At 42.6% G+C, this 21,924-nt stretch overlaps 1 protein-coding gene across 2 annotated transcripts in view; it reads right to left on the reverse strand.

Annotated features, from left to right (window-relative positions):
• Positions 1-21,924, reverse strand: part of LOC141773305 (semaphorin-3F-like) — a 57,992-nt gene that overhangs the window by 16,158 nt on the left and 19,910 nt on the right. For both annotated transcript variants that reach the window (XM_074645208.1, XM_074645216.1), the window contains exons 3-8: positions 9,906-10,066; positions 9,755-9,817; positions 6,941-7,060; positions 5,468-5,554; positions 4,157-4,250; positions 908-1,027 (exon numbers count right to left, since the gene is read on the reverse strand). In XM_074645208.1, the coding sequence (XP_074501309.1) occupies positions 908-1,027; positions 4,157-4,250; positions 5,468-5,554; positions 6,941-7,060; positions 9,755-9,817; positions 9,906-10,066 (645 nt within the window). The remainder of the gene's footprint in view (positions 1-907; positions 1,028-4,156; positions 4,251-5,467; positions 5,555-6,940; positions 7,061-9,754; positions 9,818-9,905; positions 10,067-21,924) is intronic.

A 21,924-nucleotide genomic window follows, 5' to 3' on the forward strand; every position in this document is an offset into this window, starting at 1 on the left:
CCCCACTATCACAGTATGTAAGACCAGGTTTGGGAGGGCTCACGTAGTAACTGGATGCGGCGGCTGAGGTCTATTGAGAATGATTACTGCTGTAACCTAAATAATAGTAGCCCGGAGCTCAGAATAGACCTCTACTGTCCTGAACCCACCCCTTTATTTCTTCCTAGTGACAATGCTTAATATGGCATCACAGTGCGCTCCCACTGGCTGACTTACTGGGTCACCGCTGGGTGCCCCCCCACCCCCTCACTGTGACTGACCAGGGTCCCAAATGAGGACAAACCAAAACCAGGAGGAGGAGGGGCGTAACCAGGAACCATGTAATTGGGGGGGAGGGGAAATATCCGAGGGATTCCACATGGCTGATTAGCAGGACTCAGGTGTCCCGATTCAGTGTACCACTACCAGGGGACTGTTGTCAGGGGCAACAGGGTCAGAGGAAAATCTGGGAGCCAGCGACACCGGGGGAGGCCGTGATTGATTTGGCAACATCAACCGAAAGCTCCCGACCAGCATTTAAAATGCTGTGGCAATCCCGGTTCATTAGAGAGCGGAGGCTACTCTCACTCAGTATTGACGTTCAGTGATTCCCCTCTGCTACGACACTACTGACCTTGTGGTCTAGGCTCCGCAGGCATGCAGTCAACAATTAGTGTAGTGCATTTTATGCCTCCAGTCAAATGATCATGTGGTCATGTGGGGGCAGGATGGAAAGATCAACAACCTCATTCCTAGACGACACTGCTCTAGGAACAGACGATATGCAGAAGCTACATACGGGAAGTCGCGTGAAACGGTACAGCAACATTTCTCAGGAGCTGAGGAATAAATTAAAAAACAGTCTGGAAAGAGATGAGTGAAAGAAACGATGCTGGCGGCAGAACAAGCCTCGAGTTGAGACATTTACCGTTTAACCATCTGGAGTTGTACTGATCCGTCCTCATGGCTGTCTGCTTCCCCAGCGTACGGAAGATAGCCGAGTCTGTTCCCATGAAATCAATGTAGACTCCCGAGTACAGCTCTCCATCTGTCAGTCACAGAGAGAGAAGGAGGGAAAGGGTGTTGAAGTCATGACAGATGAGAAAATGTTCAGGTTAAAGAGATGAACACAACGTCTACCACGTCTGATTGAAACTTCATTAAATAGTTGCATCATCCCTCCAGGTGTCATTGAAATCAGACTGATGGCACGTACAGCAGCTGTGGCCCTGTTCACAGTTAGATGTTTCTACTCTGCATGATGATTATTATGTCTTTAAAAAAACACAGTACAGTGCCAAAACACATCATAATTTGAAAATCTCATCAAAGTCGGTCCAGTAATGTCAGAAATGTCACATCTGGGTTGGAAATGTTGACCTCGCAATTATATTGCAATCATACTTATTATTATATCACACTCATTAGGCCAATCAGGGTAATTCCAAAGGACAGCTGGAGTTACACATTTTCATCATCGTCTGACATCAAACACAAAGGTCATTTTCAGTGCATGAAAAAAGGTGAAACTTAGTCATAGGTGGTAAGAAAAGCAGCAAGTGTAAAAAAATAACTCGTAACGCCTAAACCACGGGAATTCCAGCTTTTCCTGTTGTCCTCTGTGTGGTACATCTCTGGCCCTGCCAGCTGTGAGAGCCAACCTGTAGCTAATTTTCTTGGTGTTACAGTTTTGTTCAGGTCAGCTGGAATTGAGCTGACATAGTATAGTCAGTGAAGGTCCTTCTGTCTTTCTCTCTCTCTCTCTCTCACACACACACAAACGCAAACACATGCAGGACAGGAGGTCACTGATCAACAGCAATGTCTGACCACCTGTAAGCTGCTGACAACAAACGACCACCCAGCGACATCAGAGCACACACATCAGTCTGACAGAACAAGTGAACATTGATACAACTAGAACTCTACTAGAGCATGAATGACTAGCACAAAATGCAGCTTCTTAAATGTGAGGATTTGCTGATTTGCTCTGTCTCATATGATGAAAAGTGTCTTTGGGTTTTGGACTGTTGGTCGGACAAAACAAGCGATTTAAAAACATCGCCTTGGTCTTAGAAAAATGCTACTGGGCATTTTTTTTTACTTTATTTGGGTCACAATTCTCAGTAACACTTAATTTTAAAGGTCTGCAAATGTCATGGTAATTAGGTGATAATTAGCAATTAACCTATTTGAAATGACTGCCAAATTACAGCAATATTTACCTAAATTTATCTAAAATTACTTTATTATAAACATTATTTGACCATTATATGCTAAAATAGCATATAATGGTTAAAATAGGGCCCTTAGGCTTGAGAAGCGGCTGTGTGCTGCTCTTCATCGGAGGTGGAAAACCAAAACTAATAGAAAACACTTCTGAGCAGACACAAATCTCACCATCGTGACTTATTGTCTAAACAAATGTAACCTGGTAGCTGATGTAATGATTCAGGGAGTTTTTTAAAGAAATTTCAAATAAATTATTTGCTAATTATTATCTATTTATCAGCAGACATGGAAATAAAGCCTATCAATTAACTTTGTATTATTTTCCTGGAAATGTATTAAATAAATGACCAGCTATTTATTACTGCTTATTGGGTAATAGCGGAATATAATTATTAAATAATGTTTATATTAGATGTCAAATAATAATAATAAAAGTCCAGAGTCAAGTCCCAAGTGAAGACAGCCAAACAAAGTAATTTTCGATAATTTTTGAGGTAAATTTTGAGGTAAATATTGGGGTAAATATTGAGGTAAATATTGAGGTAAATATTGGGGTAATTTGGCAGTAATTCCAAAGAAATTTCAAATAAGTCGGCGCCTGGGTTAGCTCAGTTGGTAGAGCGGGCGTCCATCTATTAAGGCTTGGTCCTGACCGCGGCGGCCCGGGTTCGAATCCGGCCTGTGGCCCTTTCCGCATCCACTCTCTCTCTCCCCCCTTTCAAGACTCTATCCACTGTCCTGTCATAAAAATGGAAAATGCCCCCAAAAAAATAACTTAAAAAAAAAAGAAATTTCAAATAAGTTACTTTCTAATCATCATCTAATTACCATGAAATTTGTGGACCTGTAAAGTGTTACCCAATTCATTTTCATTTCATATACAAACCGATTAAATAATTAATGGAGAAAATGATGGGCGGATTAATTGATAATGAAATTAGTTGCAGCCCCAAACCATACATTGGTGCAATCTAATGCACAATAAGATGATTTAAAATCGTCACCCATAATCAGAGGAGCTTATTACCTTATAGGAGCAGATACTGTAATAACTGACTCGTCACAATCTGCTGTGGTCTAAGGTTATGATTTCTTTGTCCCTCACAGTGGTGCAGTGGTTAGCACTGTTGCCTTACAGCAACAGGGTCGGGCCCTTGTGTGTGGAGTCTGGAGTTTCTCTAGGTTTTCTCAGTCCAAAGACATGGAGGTTAATTGTTGACTCTAAATTGCACGTAGGTGTGAGTGGCTGTGTGTCAGCCCTGTGATAGTCTGGTGACCTGTCCAGGATGTACCCTGCCTTCACGCAATGTCAGCTGGGATCGGCTCCAGCCCCCCCACAACCCTGAACAGGATAAGCTGTTACAGATAATGGATGGGTGGATGTTTCTCGTCAGGGGTTCCTAGTTTCCTGTTTTATTTTGAAAGACTTAACTTCTCCTGTCGTTTCAGTTCCTGCCTTCTTGTGTTTCCCCGCCTCCTTGATTAGGTTCACCTGTCCCTCGTTAGCCCTGCTCTCACCAGAACTCTGCTCACCTGTTCCCACTTCCCCATTAGTCAGTCGCTACATATACCGGTGTACTGCCTGTGCTCCGTTGTCAGATCATCATCCTGTCTGTTATGTGCTATCTGCCATTTGGACCCTCGATCACTGTAAGCTTTTTTGAAAATGAATCACTGAATTTAGCCTGCTGCTTCCTTGTCTGTCTGAATTTGGGTCCAATCACTGTTTCCTCGCATTGCAGACCGTGACAAGACATTTCAGTAATTAATATCAAAAACTGAAAGAAATGATTTAAATCAGGCAGGAATAAGTTTCATGTGGTTACATGCACAGACTAAAGCCAAAGACACATTACAGAACGTCTTTGTTTTCCACAGATAGCTATTTAAAGCTACATGTTCACATTGTATGAAGGGGGAAAAAAACAAACAAGCAGGGACTTACTGATCAAAGCTGAGACGCTGTTCAGTTTGGGGTCATATGGACATTTTCCTTTCCCAGAATCCACTTTGCCAGGTTCAAGTCGGAAAATGTATTCCTATAAAATGGTAAAGAATTAGGAAAAGCATCATTAATAAATTTTCTTGTTTTCTTTTCTCATTTAATAACAGATTTATTGTGTTTAAGGAATCATTTTTATGTGTGTATGGGGGAAGGTTGTTCTTTGAATGCAAAATGTACAAGGCACTTTGAAGTATACTCGGATGTTAAAAGCAGTTTTTAAACAGCCTCTCTCACAGCAGCACTATTGGATCTGCTGAGGGGAACAAAAAGCACACAGCGCCGGTTATCTGTGAGATGGAGAGGTGGAGGAAAATGCTGAGAGCAATCCAAAACTCATCCACCATGCGTCTGATGTTAGTGGCTCAAACAAGAATTCATTATTCCACAGTGCAAGAGGACATCTTGAACATCTGTGTCAACACTGGGTATGTGTCTACATGGAGTTGTGTCGGGTGCTTCAAAGCCGGCTGATGAAGTCTGACAAGTAGGAAATATGTAAAGGAAAGCAGAATGATGCCGAAAAGCTGCTTTTTTAACCTGTTCTTGGATATTTGTTTCAGTAACAAGCTACAGTTTGACTCAAAAATATGTGTGTGGATGAAAAATCGGCCATTTGGAAAAAACAATAAACCTCTTAAGGTGATAACCGCTTCAGTCAACAACACAGTTTTATTATTATGGTTACCATCTGCAGCACTAAAGCCTCCAAAACCAGTTTCAAATCTTAAGTATTTTTCTATAACAGTAATTTTCATGGCTAAATAAGCATCATTTTATGTATCGGGAAAAAAAAAATATCCTATGATATCTATAAAGAGTTTATTACTGTTGCAAAATTCACAGAAAAAAAAATATAGAATCATTTCTTGTGAAAAAAACCCAAAATAGTTCTGACATTTTGAGGAAATTTTACGTTCATGTTGGAGCCCATCCCTCATAGTAAGACTCGGATGGAGAAAATAATGTTTTCGGAGCCGTCACAGGCTCTACTGGCACGAGAATAGCACATTTCCAAAGCATTATTTTGTGTTGACAGCTGTTGGAGGGAAACATGTTTTCTACATTTACAAAAAATTCTTAATATTTTGATTGAGATTCAGCAACAAGCTGTTTTTGTAACTCCAACATCTGTGAAAACCAGTTTCATTTTGGATAGCTGTGCTATGCCTATACCACTCCAACTGATACTGAACTAGTACTCCAGGTGGGCACCAAAACTTAGGAGCCTTTACAAAACTCCCTTCAGCCCACCTTCGCCTCCAAAGGCTCTGATGTAGTGTAGTCTGCTGCCCGACTCGTTCTCCCTCCAGATTGGGGTGCCTGTAGGTAGTGGGACCCCTAAAACACAGACATGGCACAGTAGGCCACCTCATTACGACATTCAAATTGAATTTAACTTGATAAACATAAACAGAAGAGGAAAATAGGAAAGTGCAAAAACGAAGGATCGGAAAAAAACAAGTAGACTCGACGAAGACGAACAATTCTAAAAAAAATGGAAAGCAAAATGTCAAAGTGGAGGTCAAGGTAGAGTGAAGAGAGCCTGGTGGGTGATTTAGTACCCAGGTTGGATTAGACTCAGTGTCAAGCAAACACAGCTGCAAACTCCATGCATTAACCATGCAGGACCGGGAAAGAAAACAGAAAAGGAAATGCAACAAAATGAGACAAGCAACAATTGAAAAAATGCATCACATATAGCAGCATCAAATAAAGTGAAGGATAGAACAAATTCAAACAAATACAGGAATATAGTAAATTACATGACTGAATCACACTCCTAAATTAAACAGTCTAGTTTGGATGTGCAGGTTTTTCATGTAGAACTCGACAGGTTGACACAAACTCTGCAAAACAAGCTCTGAAACAGCATCAAAGAGTGATGCAGTTAAAAGGAAAAAGTTTGCAGTTGAGGCAGAAAGTTGAGTTAAATGAGGACTGGAAACGTGTGAAGCCCTCCGTGTACCAAGCGGGAGAATTTTGAAACAATTGGTTTCTGTTTACATCCACTGTTGCGGGAGAAAATCTTTACAGTGTGAAGTAACATAGCAGTTAGGCCTTAGGGGAGAAGCTGAATGACAAGAGGCCGGACTGACCTTTACATTGAAATCTGATCCCTCCATTTGAACAGTGAGATGGTGAATGTAAGTGTGTGTGGACTGTAGTCCGGCCGGCAGCTGCTGCAGCTCTGCGTGGCCGCCGTGCTACAGCGAGGGAGGGATGGAGGGAGGGATGGAGGGAGGGGAGAGCTACAAGGCTGATGATGGATGAGAGGCTCCATCAGTAATGATGGCCTTTCAGAGGCTCTCAGCCAGATAGAAAGACAGGCCACAGGCTTTGCTGTGTATAAACAGGTGAGTGGGGGGGGACTACGAGGAAGGGTATTTGCTATAGATATACTGTCAACGTGCTATTCCCAGCGGTAAAAGAAGATTGGTGTCTCAACGATCTCTAAGCGGTGGCACTTAGGTACCTCACCAACAGCAATTTTGCAATAATAATAGAGATCTAGATAGGACTGGCCATGAGCTTTTTACTTTGAGTCTTCCAGACCATGAAACAGCACGAATCGATGAAAAGCAAGAGGCAGAAAATGATGGAAGAGAAGCCGAGGAGCAAGAGCAGAAGGAGATTCTCTGACCCGAGATTGATTTACAGATAAAAAAGAAGCGGAGAGCGGAGGTCAAAATGTCTCCACGGCTGCCCGGCCGCGTCTTTGGTTACCTGTGACCTGCGTCCTCGGTCCACGTAGGTGCAGATGGGGTTGTATGCGCCTGTTCCACACACATACAGGTGGGTCCGGTTCCACGGCTCAATCAGACGGATAAAGTTTCCACATTCTCCCTGTGGGAGAGCAAAACAGGATTAGAGATTTAGGTTAAAAAAATACTCTGATCACGAAAATGCAATGGAAAAAAAGGGTTACATAATACATAATGTCCCACTGATGGTTAATAACCCCTCTGCCTGCCTGGCTTAAAACCATCCCATCTATCATTTCCGCTGCTGGCTGGCTCGTGTTTGGCAGCTCTGTTTCCTGGCTCTGTGTGTCGGCCTGGCTCGGGCTTCACATCAGACCACACTGTCAGAGGGGAAAATGTTTCCAAACACCATATAACAGTATGAAAAGCAGTGCATCTCAGCTGTGAAGTGTGTTTGCGACGGGGAATGAGGGTAGAAGCAATTCAATGTTCTGTCAGACTTGAAAACAGTTTGGCGACAAACAACACTGTTGAGTGAAAACTGTGGTTTTTAGAAAACAGAGACTCTAAAATGCAATTAAGGTTTCTTTAGAAGAGACTTGTTGTGAGCTTTTTCAAATCTCAACACGGATGTGGTTTTTTTTAATTATCTAAGCGGTAAGACTTTTTTCTTTTGGGAGAGCAAACAAAGAGGTGCTGCTGGTGAAAACAACTCTGTGCTTTCGAGGTCTGCAGCTTTCTAATCTCTGTTTGTCCGACCAGCTGTGAGCCTTCCTGGTCTCAATCCACCCAAATCAAAACTCCCAGCTACAGAAATGTACAGGCCGATGATGTCTGTTCAGATTTGTCCGTCATGTCGGCTGCTATAGTGACAGCTGGCGGAGTAGAAAGGATGTACCAAGCGTAAAAAAAAAAGATTGTATGCAGGATGGGGGATGAGCCATTTTGGCAGATCCTAGCAACACGACAGATGCACAAGTCAGAGGTTTGAGAGAGTGTGTGTGTGTGTGTGTGTGTGTATGTGTGTGTGTGTGTGTGTGTGTGTGTTTACCCCTGCGTGTATTATTCAGCGCACAGTTGTGCCCCCCCGCAGAGAGCACAGTGGGGATGATTGCCTTTGACCTCCTGCCTGAACCGACATCCCCTCTGAATTGCTTTTGAATTGTCATCATCTGTCATTCCCTAAAGAGCGGACCAGGATTGCCAAGATGTCTCTCGGTAGCCAATTTTATTTCTTATTTTAGTAATGAAATTTCGAACCCACCTCTGACACACACACATACATACAGTATATACACACAAAGGGCCAGTACAGTGTAGCCAGAGGCGGTGAGAGGCGTGGGTCACCAAACACGCATAAATGAACATTCCAGTTGGATAAACAGCAGCCTGCGCTCTCTACCAGCAGGGGAGGGCAGGGTTATTAGCCGGAGCCTCATCACCCTGTCGGTGCTCACCGCTCCTGCCAGCGCTCACCCCTAACATGGGTGAGACGAGTCAGTACGTTTGTGTGTTTTGGGGGAGTGGGGGGGTCAGATTGTGTGAACAAAATCAAAAGAGAAGGATCTGGTTTTTATATGAATTTCAATGATGAGTTTCCTTGCGGGGGCTGCACCGGCGGTGGCTGCGTTTGAACGTCTGAATCGTATTAACACTTCAGACAGGCTTCCAGTGGCTGACTCATTTTGTCTGCCTGTCTGGACAACACAGGGTAAAAAAATAATTACTGTGCAAAAAATAAAAAAATAAAATTAGATTATGTTAAAACATTGATTAGAAACATCTATACGAGATGTGTACGGAATATGTTTTCAGCTCGACTGAATGTCGCACGTTCCCGGTTCCTGGCAGAGCTTAATTGGTGGCAGCTGGATGCAATCAGCAATCAGTGACACAGCGACAGTAAATAAGAGCTTCACAGCGAGTCACACGTTGGAAGGAGCTTAAAAACGTCCTCCACTGACCCCGGTGCCACATTCAAATCATACGTGTCGCCAAAAACGACCAAAAACACACTGGTGATTTTTTTATACACAATGGTACCACCAGATTAAATGATGTTTAAATGTGCAGCAGGTCAAAAGGGACGATGGTTTACAGCTGTGATTTTATCATTGGAAGGTCTGTTACTCTCACAGGTCTTGAGGGTTGATGAATAGCTTGAAAGGCTTGAATGAAAATCTACAAAATAGCCAGGAGGTCACCAGCATGGGACTTTAAATTAGAGCTGCAACTCGTGATTGCTTTTATTGTTCATTAATTTGGCTAGTTGATTAATCGTTTAATCCATAAAAAACAACAATATAGAGCACATCTTTAAAATGCTCATTTTATCTGACAATAGTCCAACAGTAAAATCCCAGATATAAATAATTCACAATAATATAAAACAAATAGAAACATTAAATTCTTATATGTGAGAAGCAGGAACCGGGAAATGTTTGGCTTTTTTACTTAATAAAGACAGAAAAAAATGATCAAATTATTTAAAATTGTTGGTAATTGACTGATTAATTAAGAAAACTAATTGTTTCGCCACTCCTTTTAATTTTCCATTACGTTAGTGTTGTCAAAAATATTGAAGTATTGATACATATCGATACTGAATATTAGAAATGGTTTCATTTCTAATTTTCCACAGTGTCGATACACAGGTTATACACACATTATTTATCTTTAAATAAAAATCTAAAATGTTATGCCCTCAACGTTTTGTCAATTTTTCCTAGTAGTATCGGAAATGGTATTGAAAATAGATATTTTTTCAAGGTATTGTATCGAGGGTAGAAATTCCAGTAACGGTGACTACGCTACATCACGCTATTGGAGTACTTACATTGGTGTCTTTCCCTGACAGGACACATTCAGTCTTCCTCTGGGGGGGAACAGGCCAGTGGATCTGACGGGGGAGAGATCAACATGCTGGTTAGATGTAAACCTGTGGTGGAGCTCAGCCAGGATTATTCTTTGTGTGAGACATTTCTTACTATGAGCGGCTCCTTGTTGATGTCATGCAGGTCCAGAGAGAGGATATAATCTTTGCTGCCCACATACATGCGGTCGTGGTCCTCGTCCATGCGAAGGATCCGATAGTCGGTCGAGTTCAGCAAGAAGGAGAAGTGGTGAGCGGTGCCGGTGGACTTTACCTCTGTGAACAGGCAAAAGAGAGTGGAGAAATAAATGAGTTTTCCTTCAAAATACTGTCTTAGAATAACATACAAAGCAATTGGGAAACACAAACCACAGACATGGTCACAAGAGAAGTGTGTAGGCTGCTCATTTTTGGCACAGAGATGCCCTTCGGTTTGCCAAAGTTATTTCATTCTTTCTGTACATAGAGGTGATCGTCTCTCTATTTTCTTTACAAATCTAAACCACACACACATGTGAAGGCTGATGTCATGATAGTATGCTAATGGTGCGCCAAATCGTCCCTCGGACTCTCCTAAATTAATTTACAGAAGCTGTTTGCTCTTTTTTCCCCCTCCAGAAGTACAATTACATCCTGCCATTATGGGGTTATGGACAGGCTAAATCTGGTTATGGCAGGTTTGACAAAAGCAAGGAGGCGAACAGTAAATCTCACAAGAGTCAGACATGAATGGCAACCGACAAACCATAAATCACTCACTGATGTATGGCAGCATTAAGGTGTCAAGAAAACTCTAAATGAACATTCATTTTGGCCTGTGCTGGTTTTTTTTCCCTCTACGCTTCATCACTACTGGTATCCTGAGCTGCATCACATAACATGGCTTCCATTATAACAGCCAAATAGCAGATAATGTTCAGGACCTGGCAGTCTGACCCTCTCTTTCCATCACCTTTTTTTTTAAATCTATCGAGCTGTGGTGGAGATGATGGCCTTCTCTTTAATCTCTCATTGTGAATTCTCCATTTCAACTGCAGCAGAGAAGATGCCGACCACTCCCGGGCTTATAGTCTCACACCATATCATACACAACACATCGCCACATCCTTTCCTCCATATCACTATTAAAACTATTCTGACATAAAACTTGTCTCAAATGGCTCACATACTGCTCCGGGGCAGATCGCCGGTGTGTGAGTTTCAGTTACACTCGGGGTGTGAGGGGAGATAAGTGGAGATCTGGTGAACGGAAAGCTGCTTTTTCTCCCGGTCCTCCCATTACCTCCTGAGCTGTTAAGAGAATTTGATAGGAGCTCTCTCTCTCTTTCTTTCGCGCTCTTTCAAAACTCAACTTGGGAAAGTGGAGCTTGAGAAAGTTGAGCCGCCACTTGTAATGTTCTATTTGCAGAGAGGACCAGATCGAGGACCTGTTCATGTTCCACTTCAATGGGACCAGACAAACGCCCCTACTGTTCTCCTCAGCCGAGTCTGAGACTCTCTGATGCTGAGAAAGACTTCCCTGAAACGGCTTTGCCTTGACCAGGAGGAAGCAGAAAGTCTTGATACTTTTACTGGGAATAAAAGACAGCATAATGTTCTCCATCTGCACAAGACATTTTGTAATACTGACATGAATCCTCTACCAGAAAGCTTCTCAGCTGCAGGTGCTCTGAGCTCCTTCAGGAGCTGTGAAATGCTGATGTCACGCTGCAGCATCACAGTGGGGTGGATATGGTAGTAAATATGAAGAGACATCGCTGTCACCCGTGTCACTCTCATAAGTTGCTTCCAAAGACACATATGCTTTAATACTCATTCTCACTCTCATGGTATGGTGGGTGTTTATGGATTTTCAGTGGAGTCATACTGCGGTGACATGACTATATCAGGGTATTGTTTTACAGAATTCTGGACAGATCTATTAAAATGAATCTTTCAAATCCAATTTAAAATGAAATATTAAGAAAATTTAAAGCTTGTTTTACATGAGTTTTTCCTGTCTGCTTAATGGCATTGGACATTAAATTTGAAATCAAATATTTCATTTTTGGTGCTATTTTTGGCCAGCATTCTTTCAGCAATACCCATTCAACGTATTTAAATTCAATAATTCCTTCTCTTTATAGTGGTTTATCGTTAGTGGCGGAGTCTGCCATTCCCATGCGTGATTCATATTGCTTACAATTGCCTACAGGAAATGATGCATGCATGCAGCGTTATTGTTTCTAATCTTATCTCATTAATATCAGCCTCACTGTTTACTGTTCATTCACTTTATACTGTGTCAGAGCTGTGTTAAGTTACTGCTAAACAAAGCAGCAGCGGCGAAGTGCGGCCAGAGAATACCCGCAGCCAATCAGTAAACAGATCCTGTGACTTCTGTGACATGTTGACCTATGTTACAAAGAATTTATGGATGCAGAAAAATTTAATTATTGCAGTGAGCCGCTGCCTTAAAGGCATTCAACTGGTGAATCACTGTGCTGTTTTTTATTGTAAAGAAGCCAGGAAATGTATTTTCCATGGAGGTCAACACAGACAGCGATCGTAAAAAGTGTTTATTAAACCGCCTTGTGTTTCCCATCAGTAACAAAGGCTGTTGCCAAATCAACCAGAACTGAAATGTTAAGGATTAAAACTTGAATTAACATTGATCTCTAACATATCACCCAATCCTAGATCAGAGCACATGCATGAGCTCAGTAAAGTAGGACACGGGTGCAGGCGGTGACAGCAACACGATGATGGATCGCAGCCCCACTGGATGTCCTATGTTAAAATCCATGCTCGCACAACATCCTAAAACAGTACATCTCCATTCTTTCTCCATAAACGTCCCCGTCTCATTTTCCGTCCTTGTCTGCTCGTCAACCACACACGCAGCCAGCAAGCTGCTCTGGCAGGCCCAGCGGTCCAACGATACCGGAGCTTCAGGGACACCAGACGTCACCAGCTGACATCCCACATTTATCACCTCTACACTCAGATTCACACTCGGGGCCATCTGAATGGGAGCCCGCCGGTGGTGACTGGCTGTCACAAAGTCCGACAGCGGTTAGGTCACCGAGAAGTTCAATGAGAGTGGAGAGACAGACGGACGAGACAAACCAGACAGACAGATAACCTACTGCGTTACAAATAAGCATTCATCAAATCACATTATCAGTTAGCAGCTACTGACTGTGAGTGTTTGACAACCTTTCATCTGTCTCCCTCTCCTCTAGTCTAGCTCCATTCAGGATCACTGAATCAATATCTATCATTTTTGGAGCAGACCTAATTTCATCCTGGCAAAAATGACCTGAATGATCCACATTTCAAGATAAAAAAGCAGCAGCAAGTGAAGTCCAAACTCAACTCTTTATCAACATTGAATGCTAAAAAACACGTAGTACAAAATAATTATCAGTTTGGGAAGATTAGTTTGTAGCAACGACATAAAACATTTCTTGGTAGTGTAACAAAATACATCAGATTCTAAATTACACTGAAATAAACTGTGTGAAGCACTTTGAAAATAGAATAATTATCTTGTTTCTGAAAATCTGCCGGAAATTATTATCCCATTGTGGTTTGGACGACTTTTAATCATTCAAGAACCACAAAAAAACAAACTGTTCCTGCCTCTTTTTTCCAAACCACTGACACATAATGGAAAAGATGTTTGGCTTTGTTTGATGAGAAATTACATGAAGAGGAAGACATCTTTTTCATGGCAGTCTGCATATCTCTGATAACTCATCGTGACTGGCCAAAGCGCAACAGTCAGTGGGTTATGCGTCAAATGCGAGTATGCACATGCTTATATGCTCATCACAGCACATTTTTTTCTATGCAGCCACGTAGTTAAGCTACATAAAATTGCGTTGGAGATCATAATGTATGAGACATAATGAGAGGAATCTGCAGGACTGCATCTACAGCACATTATTCCAAAGTGCATTTAGAGTCTACATAAAGACTACATGTCCCTTCAGCTAGAATACAATGACTCCATTATAGTGGTACTGTACATTAACTCTATTCATCGTGCCATTTTAATCTGTGAAAATGAAGTGGCAATCAGGAGAAATGCCACATCGTTGCGAGACGAGACATGCTAAAACACATTTTCTTTGAAATAATGCCTGTGGCGTGGTGAGATAAGGACTAAGGCATGATAACAGTCCACCTCAAAGCGCCCAGACGCTCTATTGTCAGCACAAATTCATGTTCTCAGAAGCATTCCTGTGTGTTGCAGCTCAGCCTAAATCGGGCATGCCTCTGAAGCCAAGAAAAATGTTACAAAACAAAACGCAGCCTTGACATCGTCTTAAACGGTTGAATTTATAACCAGCTGGTAAATTCAGCAATGATAGGGTGCAAGTGTCTGTCTCTAAAGACCACAGGATCTGGTGTATATCACCCAGTTTCCCACCGAGGGCTTTGTAATCACTCCCAGACGCACAGGCAGACAGAGCTAAATTGTCTTTTTCTTTTTCGTGTGTGCGTGTGAATTGTCTTCGGTTCGTTGAAGATGTTTTTTGTTGGATAAAAAACACAATCTGTTCCTACCACCACTGCCCCAGAATAAGACATCTGCTGGTAAACTGAGCCTGTAGTCTGTCCACCTGTTGATGTGATCCCTCTGCACTGTGGTCACTCTCTGCTTTGTTCTGCAGCCAAGGTATGTAGCCTTTCGGCCAAGAGTTGTACCATTGCGTGGTTCTCCTGGGTCACCCTCAAAGGGACATGAAGGACCCTCTGTTTTGTATCAGTACGGAGATGTCGAAAGACGCAGGGCTCAGACACCGCTGCCACTTCTTTTCATGCCATTATCAGCCTCGCAGATCTCCCCTTCTTTCCCGTCAGTGTGTGTGTGTGTGTGTGTGTGTGTGTGTGTGTGTGTGTGTGTGTGTGTGTGTGTGTGTGTGTGTGTGTGTGTGTGTGCGTGTGCGTGTGCGTGTGCGTGTGTGTGTGTGTGTGTTACGGTTGAAAGAGAAGAGGGGGGTCTGAGGAAGCAGGCAGCAGAAAACCCCACATACCTGTCCAGGCATCCCCGGCATGTTGTCTGAATTCCCCACCATCTACTCATGTTCACATTCTCATAAAGTCGAGGTGCTGCCCCACCTTGCTGCAGCTTGTCTGCAGCCAAGCGTGCACAGATGTGTCCCTATGTGGATTTTATTCATCAACTCAGGGATACACATAGCTTATATATCAGGACTGTCCTCAACGGGACAAAGACCGCAGCGGTTATTTGTTACAACACTTAAAATGACGTCGATATCATGTTTGTGCCAGTTATGACATTCTTATATCATCACATCATATTAGAAGATCAGTACCCATCTCTTGTCTGTACAGAGTATGGAGCTAAAGCCAGGAGGCTTAGCTTAGCAAAATGACTGGAAGCACAGTAGTCTCAAAAGTTAAAAAATACACCTACCAGCACCTCTAAAGCTCACTAATTAATTTGTTGTAACTTACTGTATCTCATTTGTTTAATCGATGCAGAAACAGAAATGTAAAAAGGCAAGTTATTAATTGACAGGAAGGAAGTAGTCGCTGTTTGCAAAGAAATTACAACACGCAACTCCTTGTAAAAATACAACTTCCTATTTTTACTTTTCTCTTTGTGTAAGGATTTAAGAAATGAGAAATAACATCTTAATTAGCGAGCTTTAGATTTTTTAGCTTTGGGCAGAGACTGACCCCATAACACACGCTGAATGACAGCCCCCTCATCTGCATGATGAGGCAGAAATGCATAAAGAAATATAAAAATGAATCTATAAAGAAAAGAATACAGAAATATATAAGATGGGGAAATAAATAGAGGGAAGGGGGGTAGGGGGGGATGCAAAGGGAAAATCATGCATAAATAAATAAATATAATTTAATAATGAATAAACAAATTTAATTAAATTAAATTTTAAATAAATACATTTAAAAAAAAAAAAATTAAATAAAAGTGGATATTAAATAAAAGAGTATAGATAGGGGAATTAATACAAAAGTAAATAAATAATGAAGCAAATTAAATTAGAAATATAAATTTATGTCACATTTTATCACTTAATTAATGCCTTAATTTATTTTTAATATTATTTTTGGAACATTTAATGGCATATTTATTTATTTATCAAGTAAGTTTATTGATTTATTATTTATTATTTTTTTTTTCAGGCTAGCTGTTTCCCGCTGCTTTCCGTTATACGAAGCAAAGCCAATAGCTTCCGGACTCTAACTCCATACTTAACGTACAGACACAAGAGCGGAGTAGATCTTCTCGTGTAACTCACGGCAAGAAAGTGAATTAGCATATTTCCCAAACTGTCAAAGTATTACTTTAACCATAATCACAACATTTCCCTACCCGTATCCGAGAAGTTACAAGCAGACCTTTCCTCGGTTGTTTAGGTACGAGGACCTTTGGATTCATCTGTGTATTGTAAATGTATACAATCAAGGCTTGAAAGTATGTTCAGTGTAAATCCCAAGTGCATACTGAGTGTATGTTTGTAAGTGTAAGCACACACAGGACAGAGAGGTCATCGCGGATATCAGAGGGGCTGAACAGCAGCGGGAATCCTTATCAGCCCAACCTGTCGCAGCTTTGTGTTTTCCTCCGTTCAGCACCTCATAATCAGCCTCTCACCACCCACTGGGGCCGGGACTATTGACTCAGAACACATGTCACTGCAGCTGATTGCTGCTTACCTGTGCCTGTCAAGGACAAATAATTGGCACCAGATTACGTCTTATCTCGGAGCTTCCGGATGCTGTCACTCAGATGCTCTTCACGCTTGTCTGCCACTGATACACTGTGTATGTGTATGTGTGTGTGTGTGTGTGTGTGTATGTATAGAAATAGAAGTAGAGCTCTCTGATCCTCACATTAAATCAGGGACACCTGTCTCCCACTGCACAAATCAAGAGCAGAGACAGATTGATTTAAGTAGCGAGTTCGCTGTCTGAGTGGCAACGAGAGATTATAACAAATCTACTTCTGCTGTTTCGAATGACAGGAAAGGTTAATTAAAGCACGAGGGAGTAGAGGAGGAACTCTGGTTCCACTGACAGGAAAGGTCATTTAGTTTCTTTATTCCACTGCGTCTGGTCTGCTAACCCAACCTTCATTAAGTTCATGTTATTTAGTCATCAGAAGAGGATACAGTGGGATCACATGAAGACTAGAGGTGAAGTACAAAGCATGTCGTTCCAAATCTTCCATCTATTACACAAAAGGATGAACTATAATAAGTTCTTCTTCATCATTTTCCAGAAAAAGAGTAACTTTCAGTGATGAAAAACTCATATTTTGTGCATGGTTCATTGGATATACATTCAGCAAAGACCAATGCAGTGTGACTACTAAAAGCCTGAGGAGTCTCATGTGAATACTACCAACACACACACTGCCACAGACAGCTGCCCTCTATAGCCCTGCTGCAGGGCCGCAGGTGAAAGGTTAAAGGACACGAGGGGTCTGGGGTGAAAGCTCATCCCTGGCCTCCTTACACACTTCAGCATAATCAGGATTATCTCTGGGGGGGTCAGGCAGGGTGCCTGCTCCAAGCTGGGTCAGGAGAAAGCAGGGTGGTCATGATACTGGGGATACTGGGGTGGGATGGTTTGAGGAAAGATGGGAAATGAACCTCCGAAGTCTGAGAGGAGGGAAGAATGCTGTTGTAGCTGCAGCTGTTTAAAGTGCAATGGATTGAGATACGATGCGTTTACTGTCGCCAATTCACAGTTTTTCTAATAATTTTCTGCTTGGTTACACATACGTTTAGTGGAATACATTCAAGCAGCATAAAATGTACTTCTTAAGCATAACTTCAAATTTAAAAGGACCGGTGTCTAACATTCAGGGGATCTATTGGCAGAAATGGAATATAATATTAATAACTATATGTTTTTATTAGTGTATAATCACCTGAAAATATGAATCGTTGTGTTTTTGTTACCTCAGAATGAGCCATTTATATCTACATAGGGAGCCGGTCCTCTCTTCACGGAGCCAGCCGCCATGTTTCAACAGTAGTGGGAACGGACGAACCAAACGCTGTGTTAACGTTTTCTGCTCCACTAGCTCACTTATTCGGTCACACACATTTGCTGCTGCTCTCTCTCTCTTGCTTCACCACTCGCTTCGGTGACTTAGATGTCGCTAAATCCTACACACTGTTCCTTTAACGGAAAAAAAACGTGAGGTGGCAAGAGAAATGAGAAATCCATATTCATGCTGAGCTGTAAATATTATAAAGCCGTGCCTTGCAGGAAATCAGTGTGCAGGTCTGCCCGACTCTCTTCCTTTACAACACTAATCTCTGGATTTTGGAAAGCATGAAAAACACTGGTTGGCTCCTTACTTTGTTTATAAAATGCTCTATCCCTGGGCGCTGTCTGGACCCAATGCTGGCTATATGAAAGTAAGTGTTTGTGTGTGTGGGATTGGGGTGGTGCAGATGCTGCAAGCTGCTGTAATGATGATGAAGCTGTGTTTGTTGTTGTAGCTGTGCTGTCGCTTGCAGCGAGCTGGTCAGGGCGGCGGCGGTGGTCAGCGCAGTGACAACACAGGTTAGAGGGATTATGGAAAAGGGCTGAATAATGAGACAGCGCCGGTGTGAATGAGTAAAAAACCCTCCTCTCCCTGGCTGACCTCTGACCTGGCACTCATGAACAAATACTCTCCGTCTCGGTCAGCTGCACCAACACTCACCCAGATGCACAATGATTCCTCAGAGGAGTCTGTTCATTCTTATTTAATGATTTCACCTAATCCTCTATTCGATTGGGAGTGTTAAAATTTGCATAGTTCCTGAGCCAAGATGTCGATAAACCCGTTCTCGTCCTGCTGATTTTAACCAGAACTGAACAAAGCATCATTTCAAGCACGCCCTCTTGCTTCCTCGTGTATCAAGGTCACGGCCACAGTGTTGCTAGCTGGGGGCAATAAGAGGGGGCTAATTAGGAGGTATATTTAGAGAGACCATTAGGAGCAAGTGTTGACTCAGGGTCCACTGGGGACAACAGCCACCTCTACCCTCTTTGGGTGTTCCTCCACTCTCCAGTCCAGCACTGAGAGCCCAATATATTCCCTGAGGTCATTTTTCACCCCCAACAGCAAATGGCGTGGTAGAGGAGTGAGAATGGAGGAAAGAGTCCCGAGGGGAGAGGAGCTTGACAGCGAAGCTAAGAACTTCCATTTATCAAAGCGGGCAGGAGAGAGCCATGGAAACTCTGAGTCGAACACTGAGAGAGCTCCTCTGTGCAGCCAACAGAGAGGCTGAGATCCCTCGACTGCTGCTGAAGGGGCAGAAAACACAGCTCACAAAGGCACAGAGAGGCTCTCCAATGTGTATTCTAATCATGAGTTGGACGGAGCACAAAACACCCTGATTGTGTGCCCAAAAACACTGATTGAGACCTCAGCTGCCGGCTTAGGTAGAGGGCAGGAGTGGAAAGAGAGGAGCGTTTTCAAAAGTCCAGTTTAACCCAGAGAGGAGAAGGGTTGAGGAAGTAATGAGGGAGCAAGATGTGGTGGTCAAGCACTAATGTATATACAGACAGCCAAATTCACATGGTAAACAAACCTGCATTTAAGAAGCTACGTGCTACATAGGTAGGTCAAATGAGCAAATAAGCACTATTCTTTAAGACGTGAAAGATGCTCGCTATTGGCTCTCTATTTTTGTAAATGCACCAGATGCAGAGGCATGTGCTAGTAGGCGGGGAAGAAATAGTTCAGATCAGTTCTGTCAAATGATAATGAAGGGGGGTGTTGAGGACTCTAATGGCCTTTGGGAAGGAGTTGTGACCCGGTGGTGATGGTTGAGATGCTCTGGAAATCTTCTCCCTGATGGGATGTGGGCAAACAGCTTATTGGCTGGGTGGGAGGATTGTTAGCTGTGCTAGTGCAATGCTTTTGTAGCATTTATGGTAGACACCCTGTCCTCCCAGCAAATGCCCCAAAAATATTCCATGTGAATTATGACTCTAAGTAAAGGAGAGTGTTATGAGATGTTGTTATAAAGCCACAAAGTCCGCAGAGGGAGGTAGTCGAGGTAGACGGATGGGTCAACAAATCACTGGACTTTGACACTTAAGAATTCTGTTAATTTCCTGTTTCCTATCGATCGTCAACGTCTTAACCATGACCAAGATGTTTCCCTCAACAAGTCCCAATCAGAAAACGCTTATGTGTGTCGTTCTGGAGGAACGTGCAAAGACAGATTAGGTCTTTTAATTTGGAGGATTTATTGTTTTGAATGAGTTGCAGTCTGCACTTCCTTTTCCAGACAGAGATGCAGCTGATAATCTCTATGGTCCCAACATGGTGAAGATGGAGTGGAGGAAACTGTAAGTACTGTAAGTACTGACACCATTGTGCTTTTATGTCTAAGGGTTCAATCCTCCAAGCACTATTCATCCAGATAAGGTTGAACACCATCTGATATGGAGATGTGACTGCAGTTAAGACCAAACCTCTCTTATATTAAACAGGCCAAAACATTTTCTTCCTTTTCTCAATCAACCATTCATTTGGATGATTTCCAATTTACAGCAAGCAATGGCCAAAGTCAGATAAGCAAAATGCTGCTTCCTCTGTTTTACAAAATAAAACTGAATTATCTCTCAGCGAGGAGTGATGAGGTAACAAACATCTCAACAATCATTTATCACTTTCCCGCCCTGCATCAGCCTCCTCACACGATTGTTTGAGCATTTCCGCCAGCCTCGCACACCATCCATTGTACAACATTGAAACGGATTCTTTAAAAGATGTTGTGATGCATGCACCTCTACCAATTATAGCATCCCCGTCTATCTTAAATCTCTCCATTTGATTTATCACCTAGTTTCCTCTGACACCTTTCCTTTTCCTCGGCTTGTCTGATCCTGCCAGCATCCAGTAGCTCCTGTCTGCATACCAACCTGTTGAGATAACACATGCTCCTTTCTTTAACACCCAACATGCCACAGGTGGAAGAAGCAGGGTGATGGGGGAAATGCGTGCATGATGTGTTCAGTGATGATGTATTTTCCTATTACTGTCAGACTTGTGCTTAACCCGTTAAAGGTATTTCATTTTAGCATGAAGAAAGAGTGAAAAAGAGTTAAGAGTCATGTCTAATGAGATTCAGTTATGCTTCCAACGAAATGTTGTGCAAGTTTTATGTCAATTTCTCTAAAGTTTAGTAAATAAAATGCTTGTGGTTATGGCATTTCATTGCTGCTTCTCAGCTAAGATGGCATTTAGGTTATTTTAATGAATGACTTTGTCTTCCTCTGTCCACACACACACCATGTGGCGTTTTTGTCAGCTCCCCTAGAGACAGCGACAGGATGACAAGCAGCTAAGGCCACTGGCTGGAGCTGAACTGGGGATGTTTTGTAGTATGTGTCTTCAACTAACAGGCCACCTGGAGAGACGGGGCTAATGTTTTTGAACTTTGCCAAGCGACAAAACTTGACTTTTTTTTGCAAATATGCATTAAAACAGTTGGAAGGAAAAGCACTCAATAAGCTCAGCTGGAGCTTTTGCATTAAATGTGCAAATGAAAAATGTGGTATTCTTTGTTAAATGCACTGCATTGCCTTGTTGGTGCCTTATCCTATATTGGCCATGAAACGAGAGGTTCAATTAGAGGTTTGTGATGTGAATATAAAACATTCCCTCGGTCCCAAATGGTCAGCCAGGGCAGCTAGTCGAGCTCCGGGGTCACCAGCATCTGTTATCATACCACAAGCCACTAATGGGCCAGCGCCAGAAGCCCATCTGCCTCTGCACGGTCGACATAATACTGCATGCTCTGCTGCTGCACACATCCACTTGACCCAACGTGGCTGCTTCACAAAGGCAGGGTCACCCCCCAACCAGGTACGTGTCAGCGCAGATCCCGGGTCGAGCCTCGTGCACTAATGCCATATGACAGGCAGGGGACAACCAGATAATGCTCAACAATCAGGCGGCTGGTTGTTGAGCAGCGTGGCATGGTCCTCAGATGGGGTGTTAGAGTCTGGGCCTGCAGCGAGAACCGGCTCATTTGTCTGACCGGCTTTGTGCTCAGTTAACAGCGAGTGGGAGTTTTGCCACAAAGACTGAGACAGGCATGCATAACCATAAGACCAGCTGTCTGTTGGTG

The sequence above is a fragment of the Sebastes fasciatus genome, chromosome 1, assembly GCF_043250625.1.
Source record: "Sebastes fasciatus isolate fSebFas1 chromosome 1, fSebFas1.pri, whole genome shotgun sequence".
In the NCBI taxonomy this organism is placed as follows: Eukaryota; Metazoa; Chordata; class Actinopteri; order Perciformes; family Sebastidae; genus Sebastes; species Sebastes fasciatus.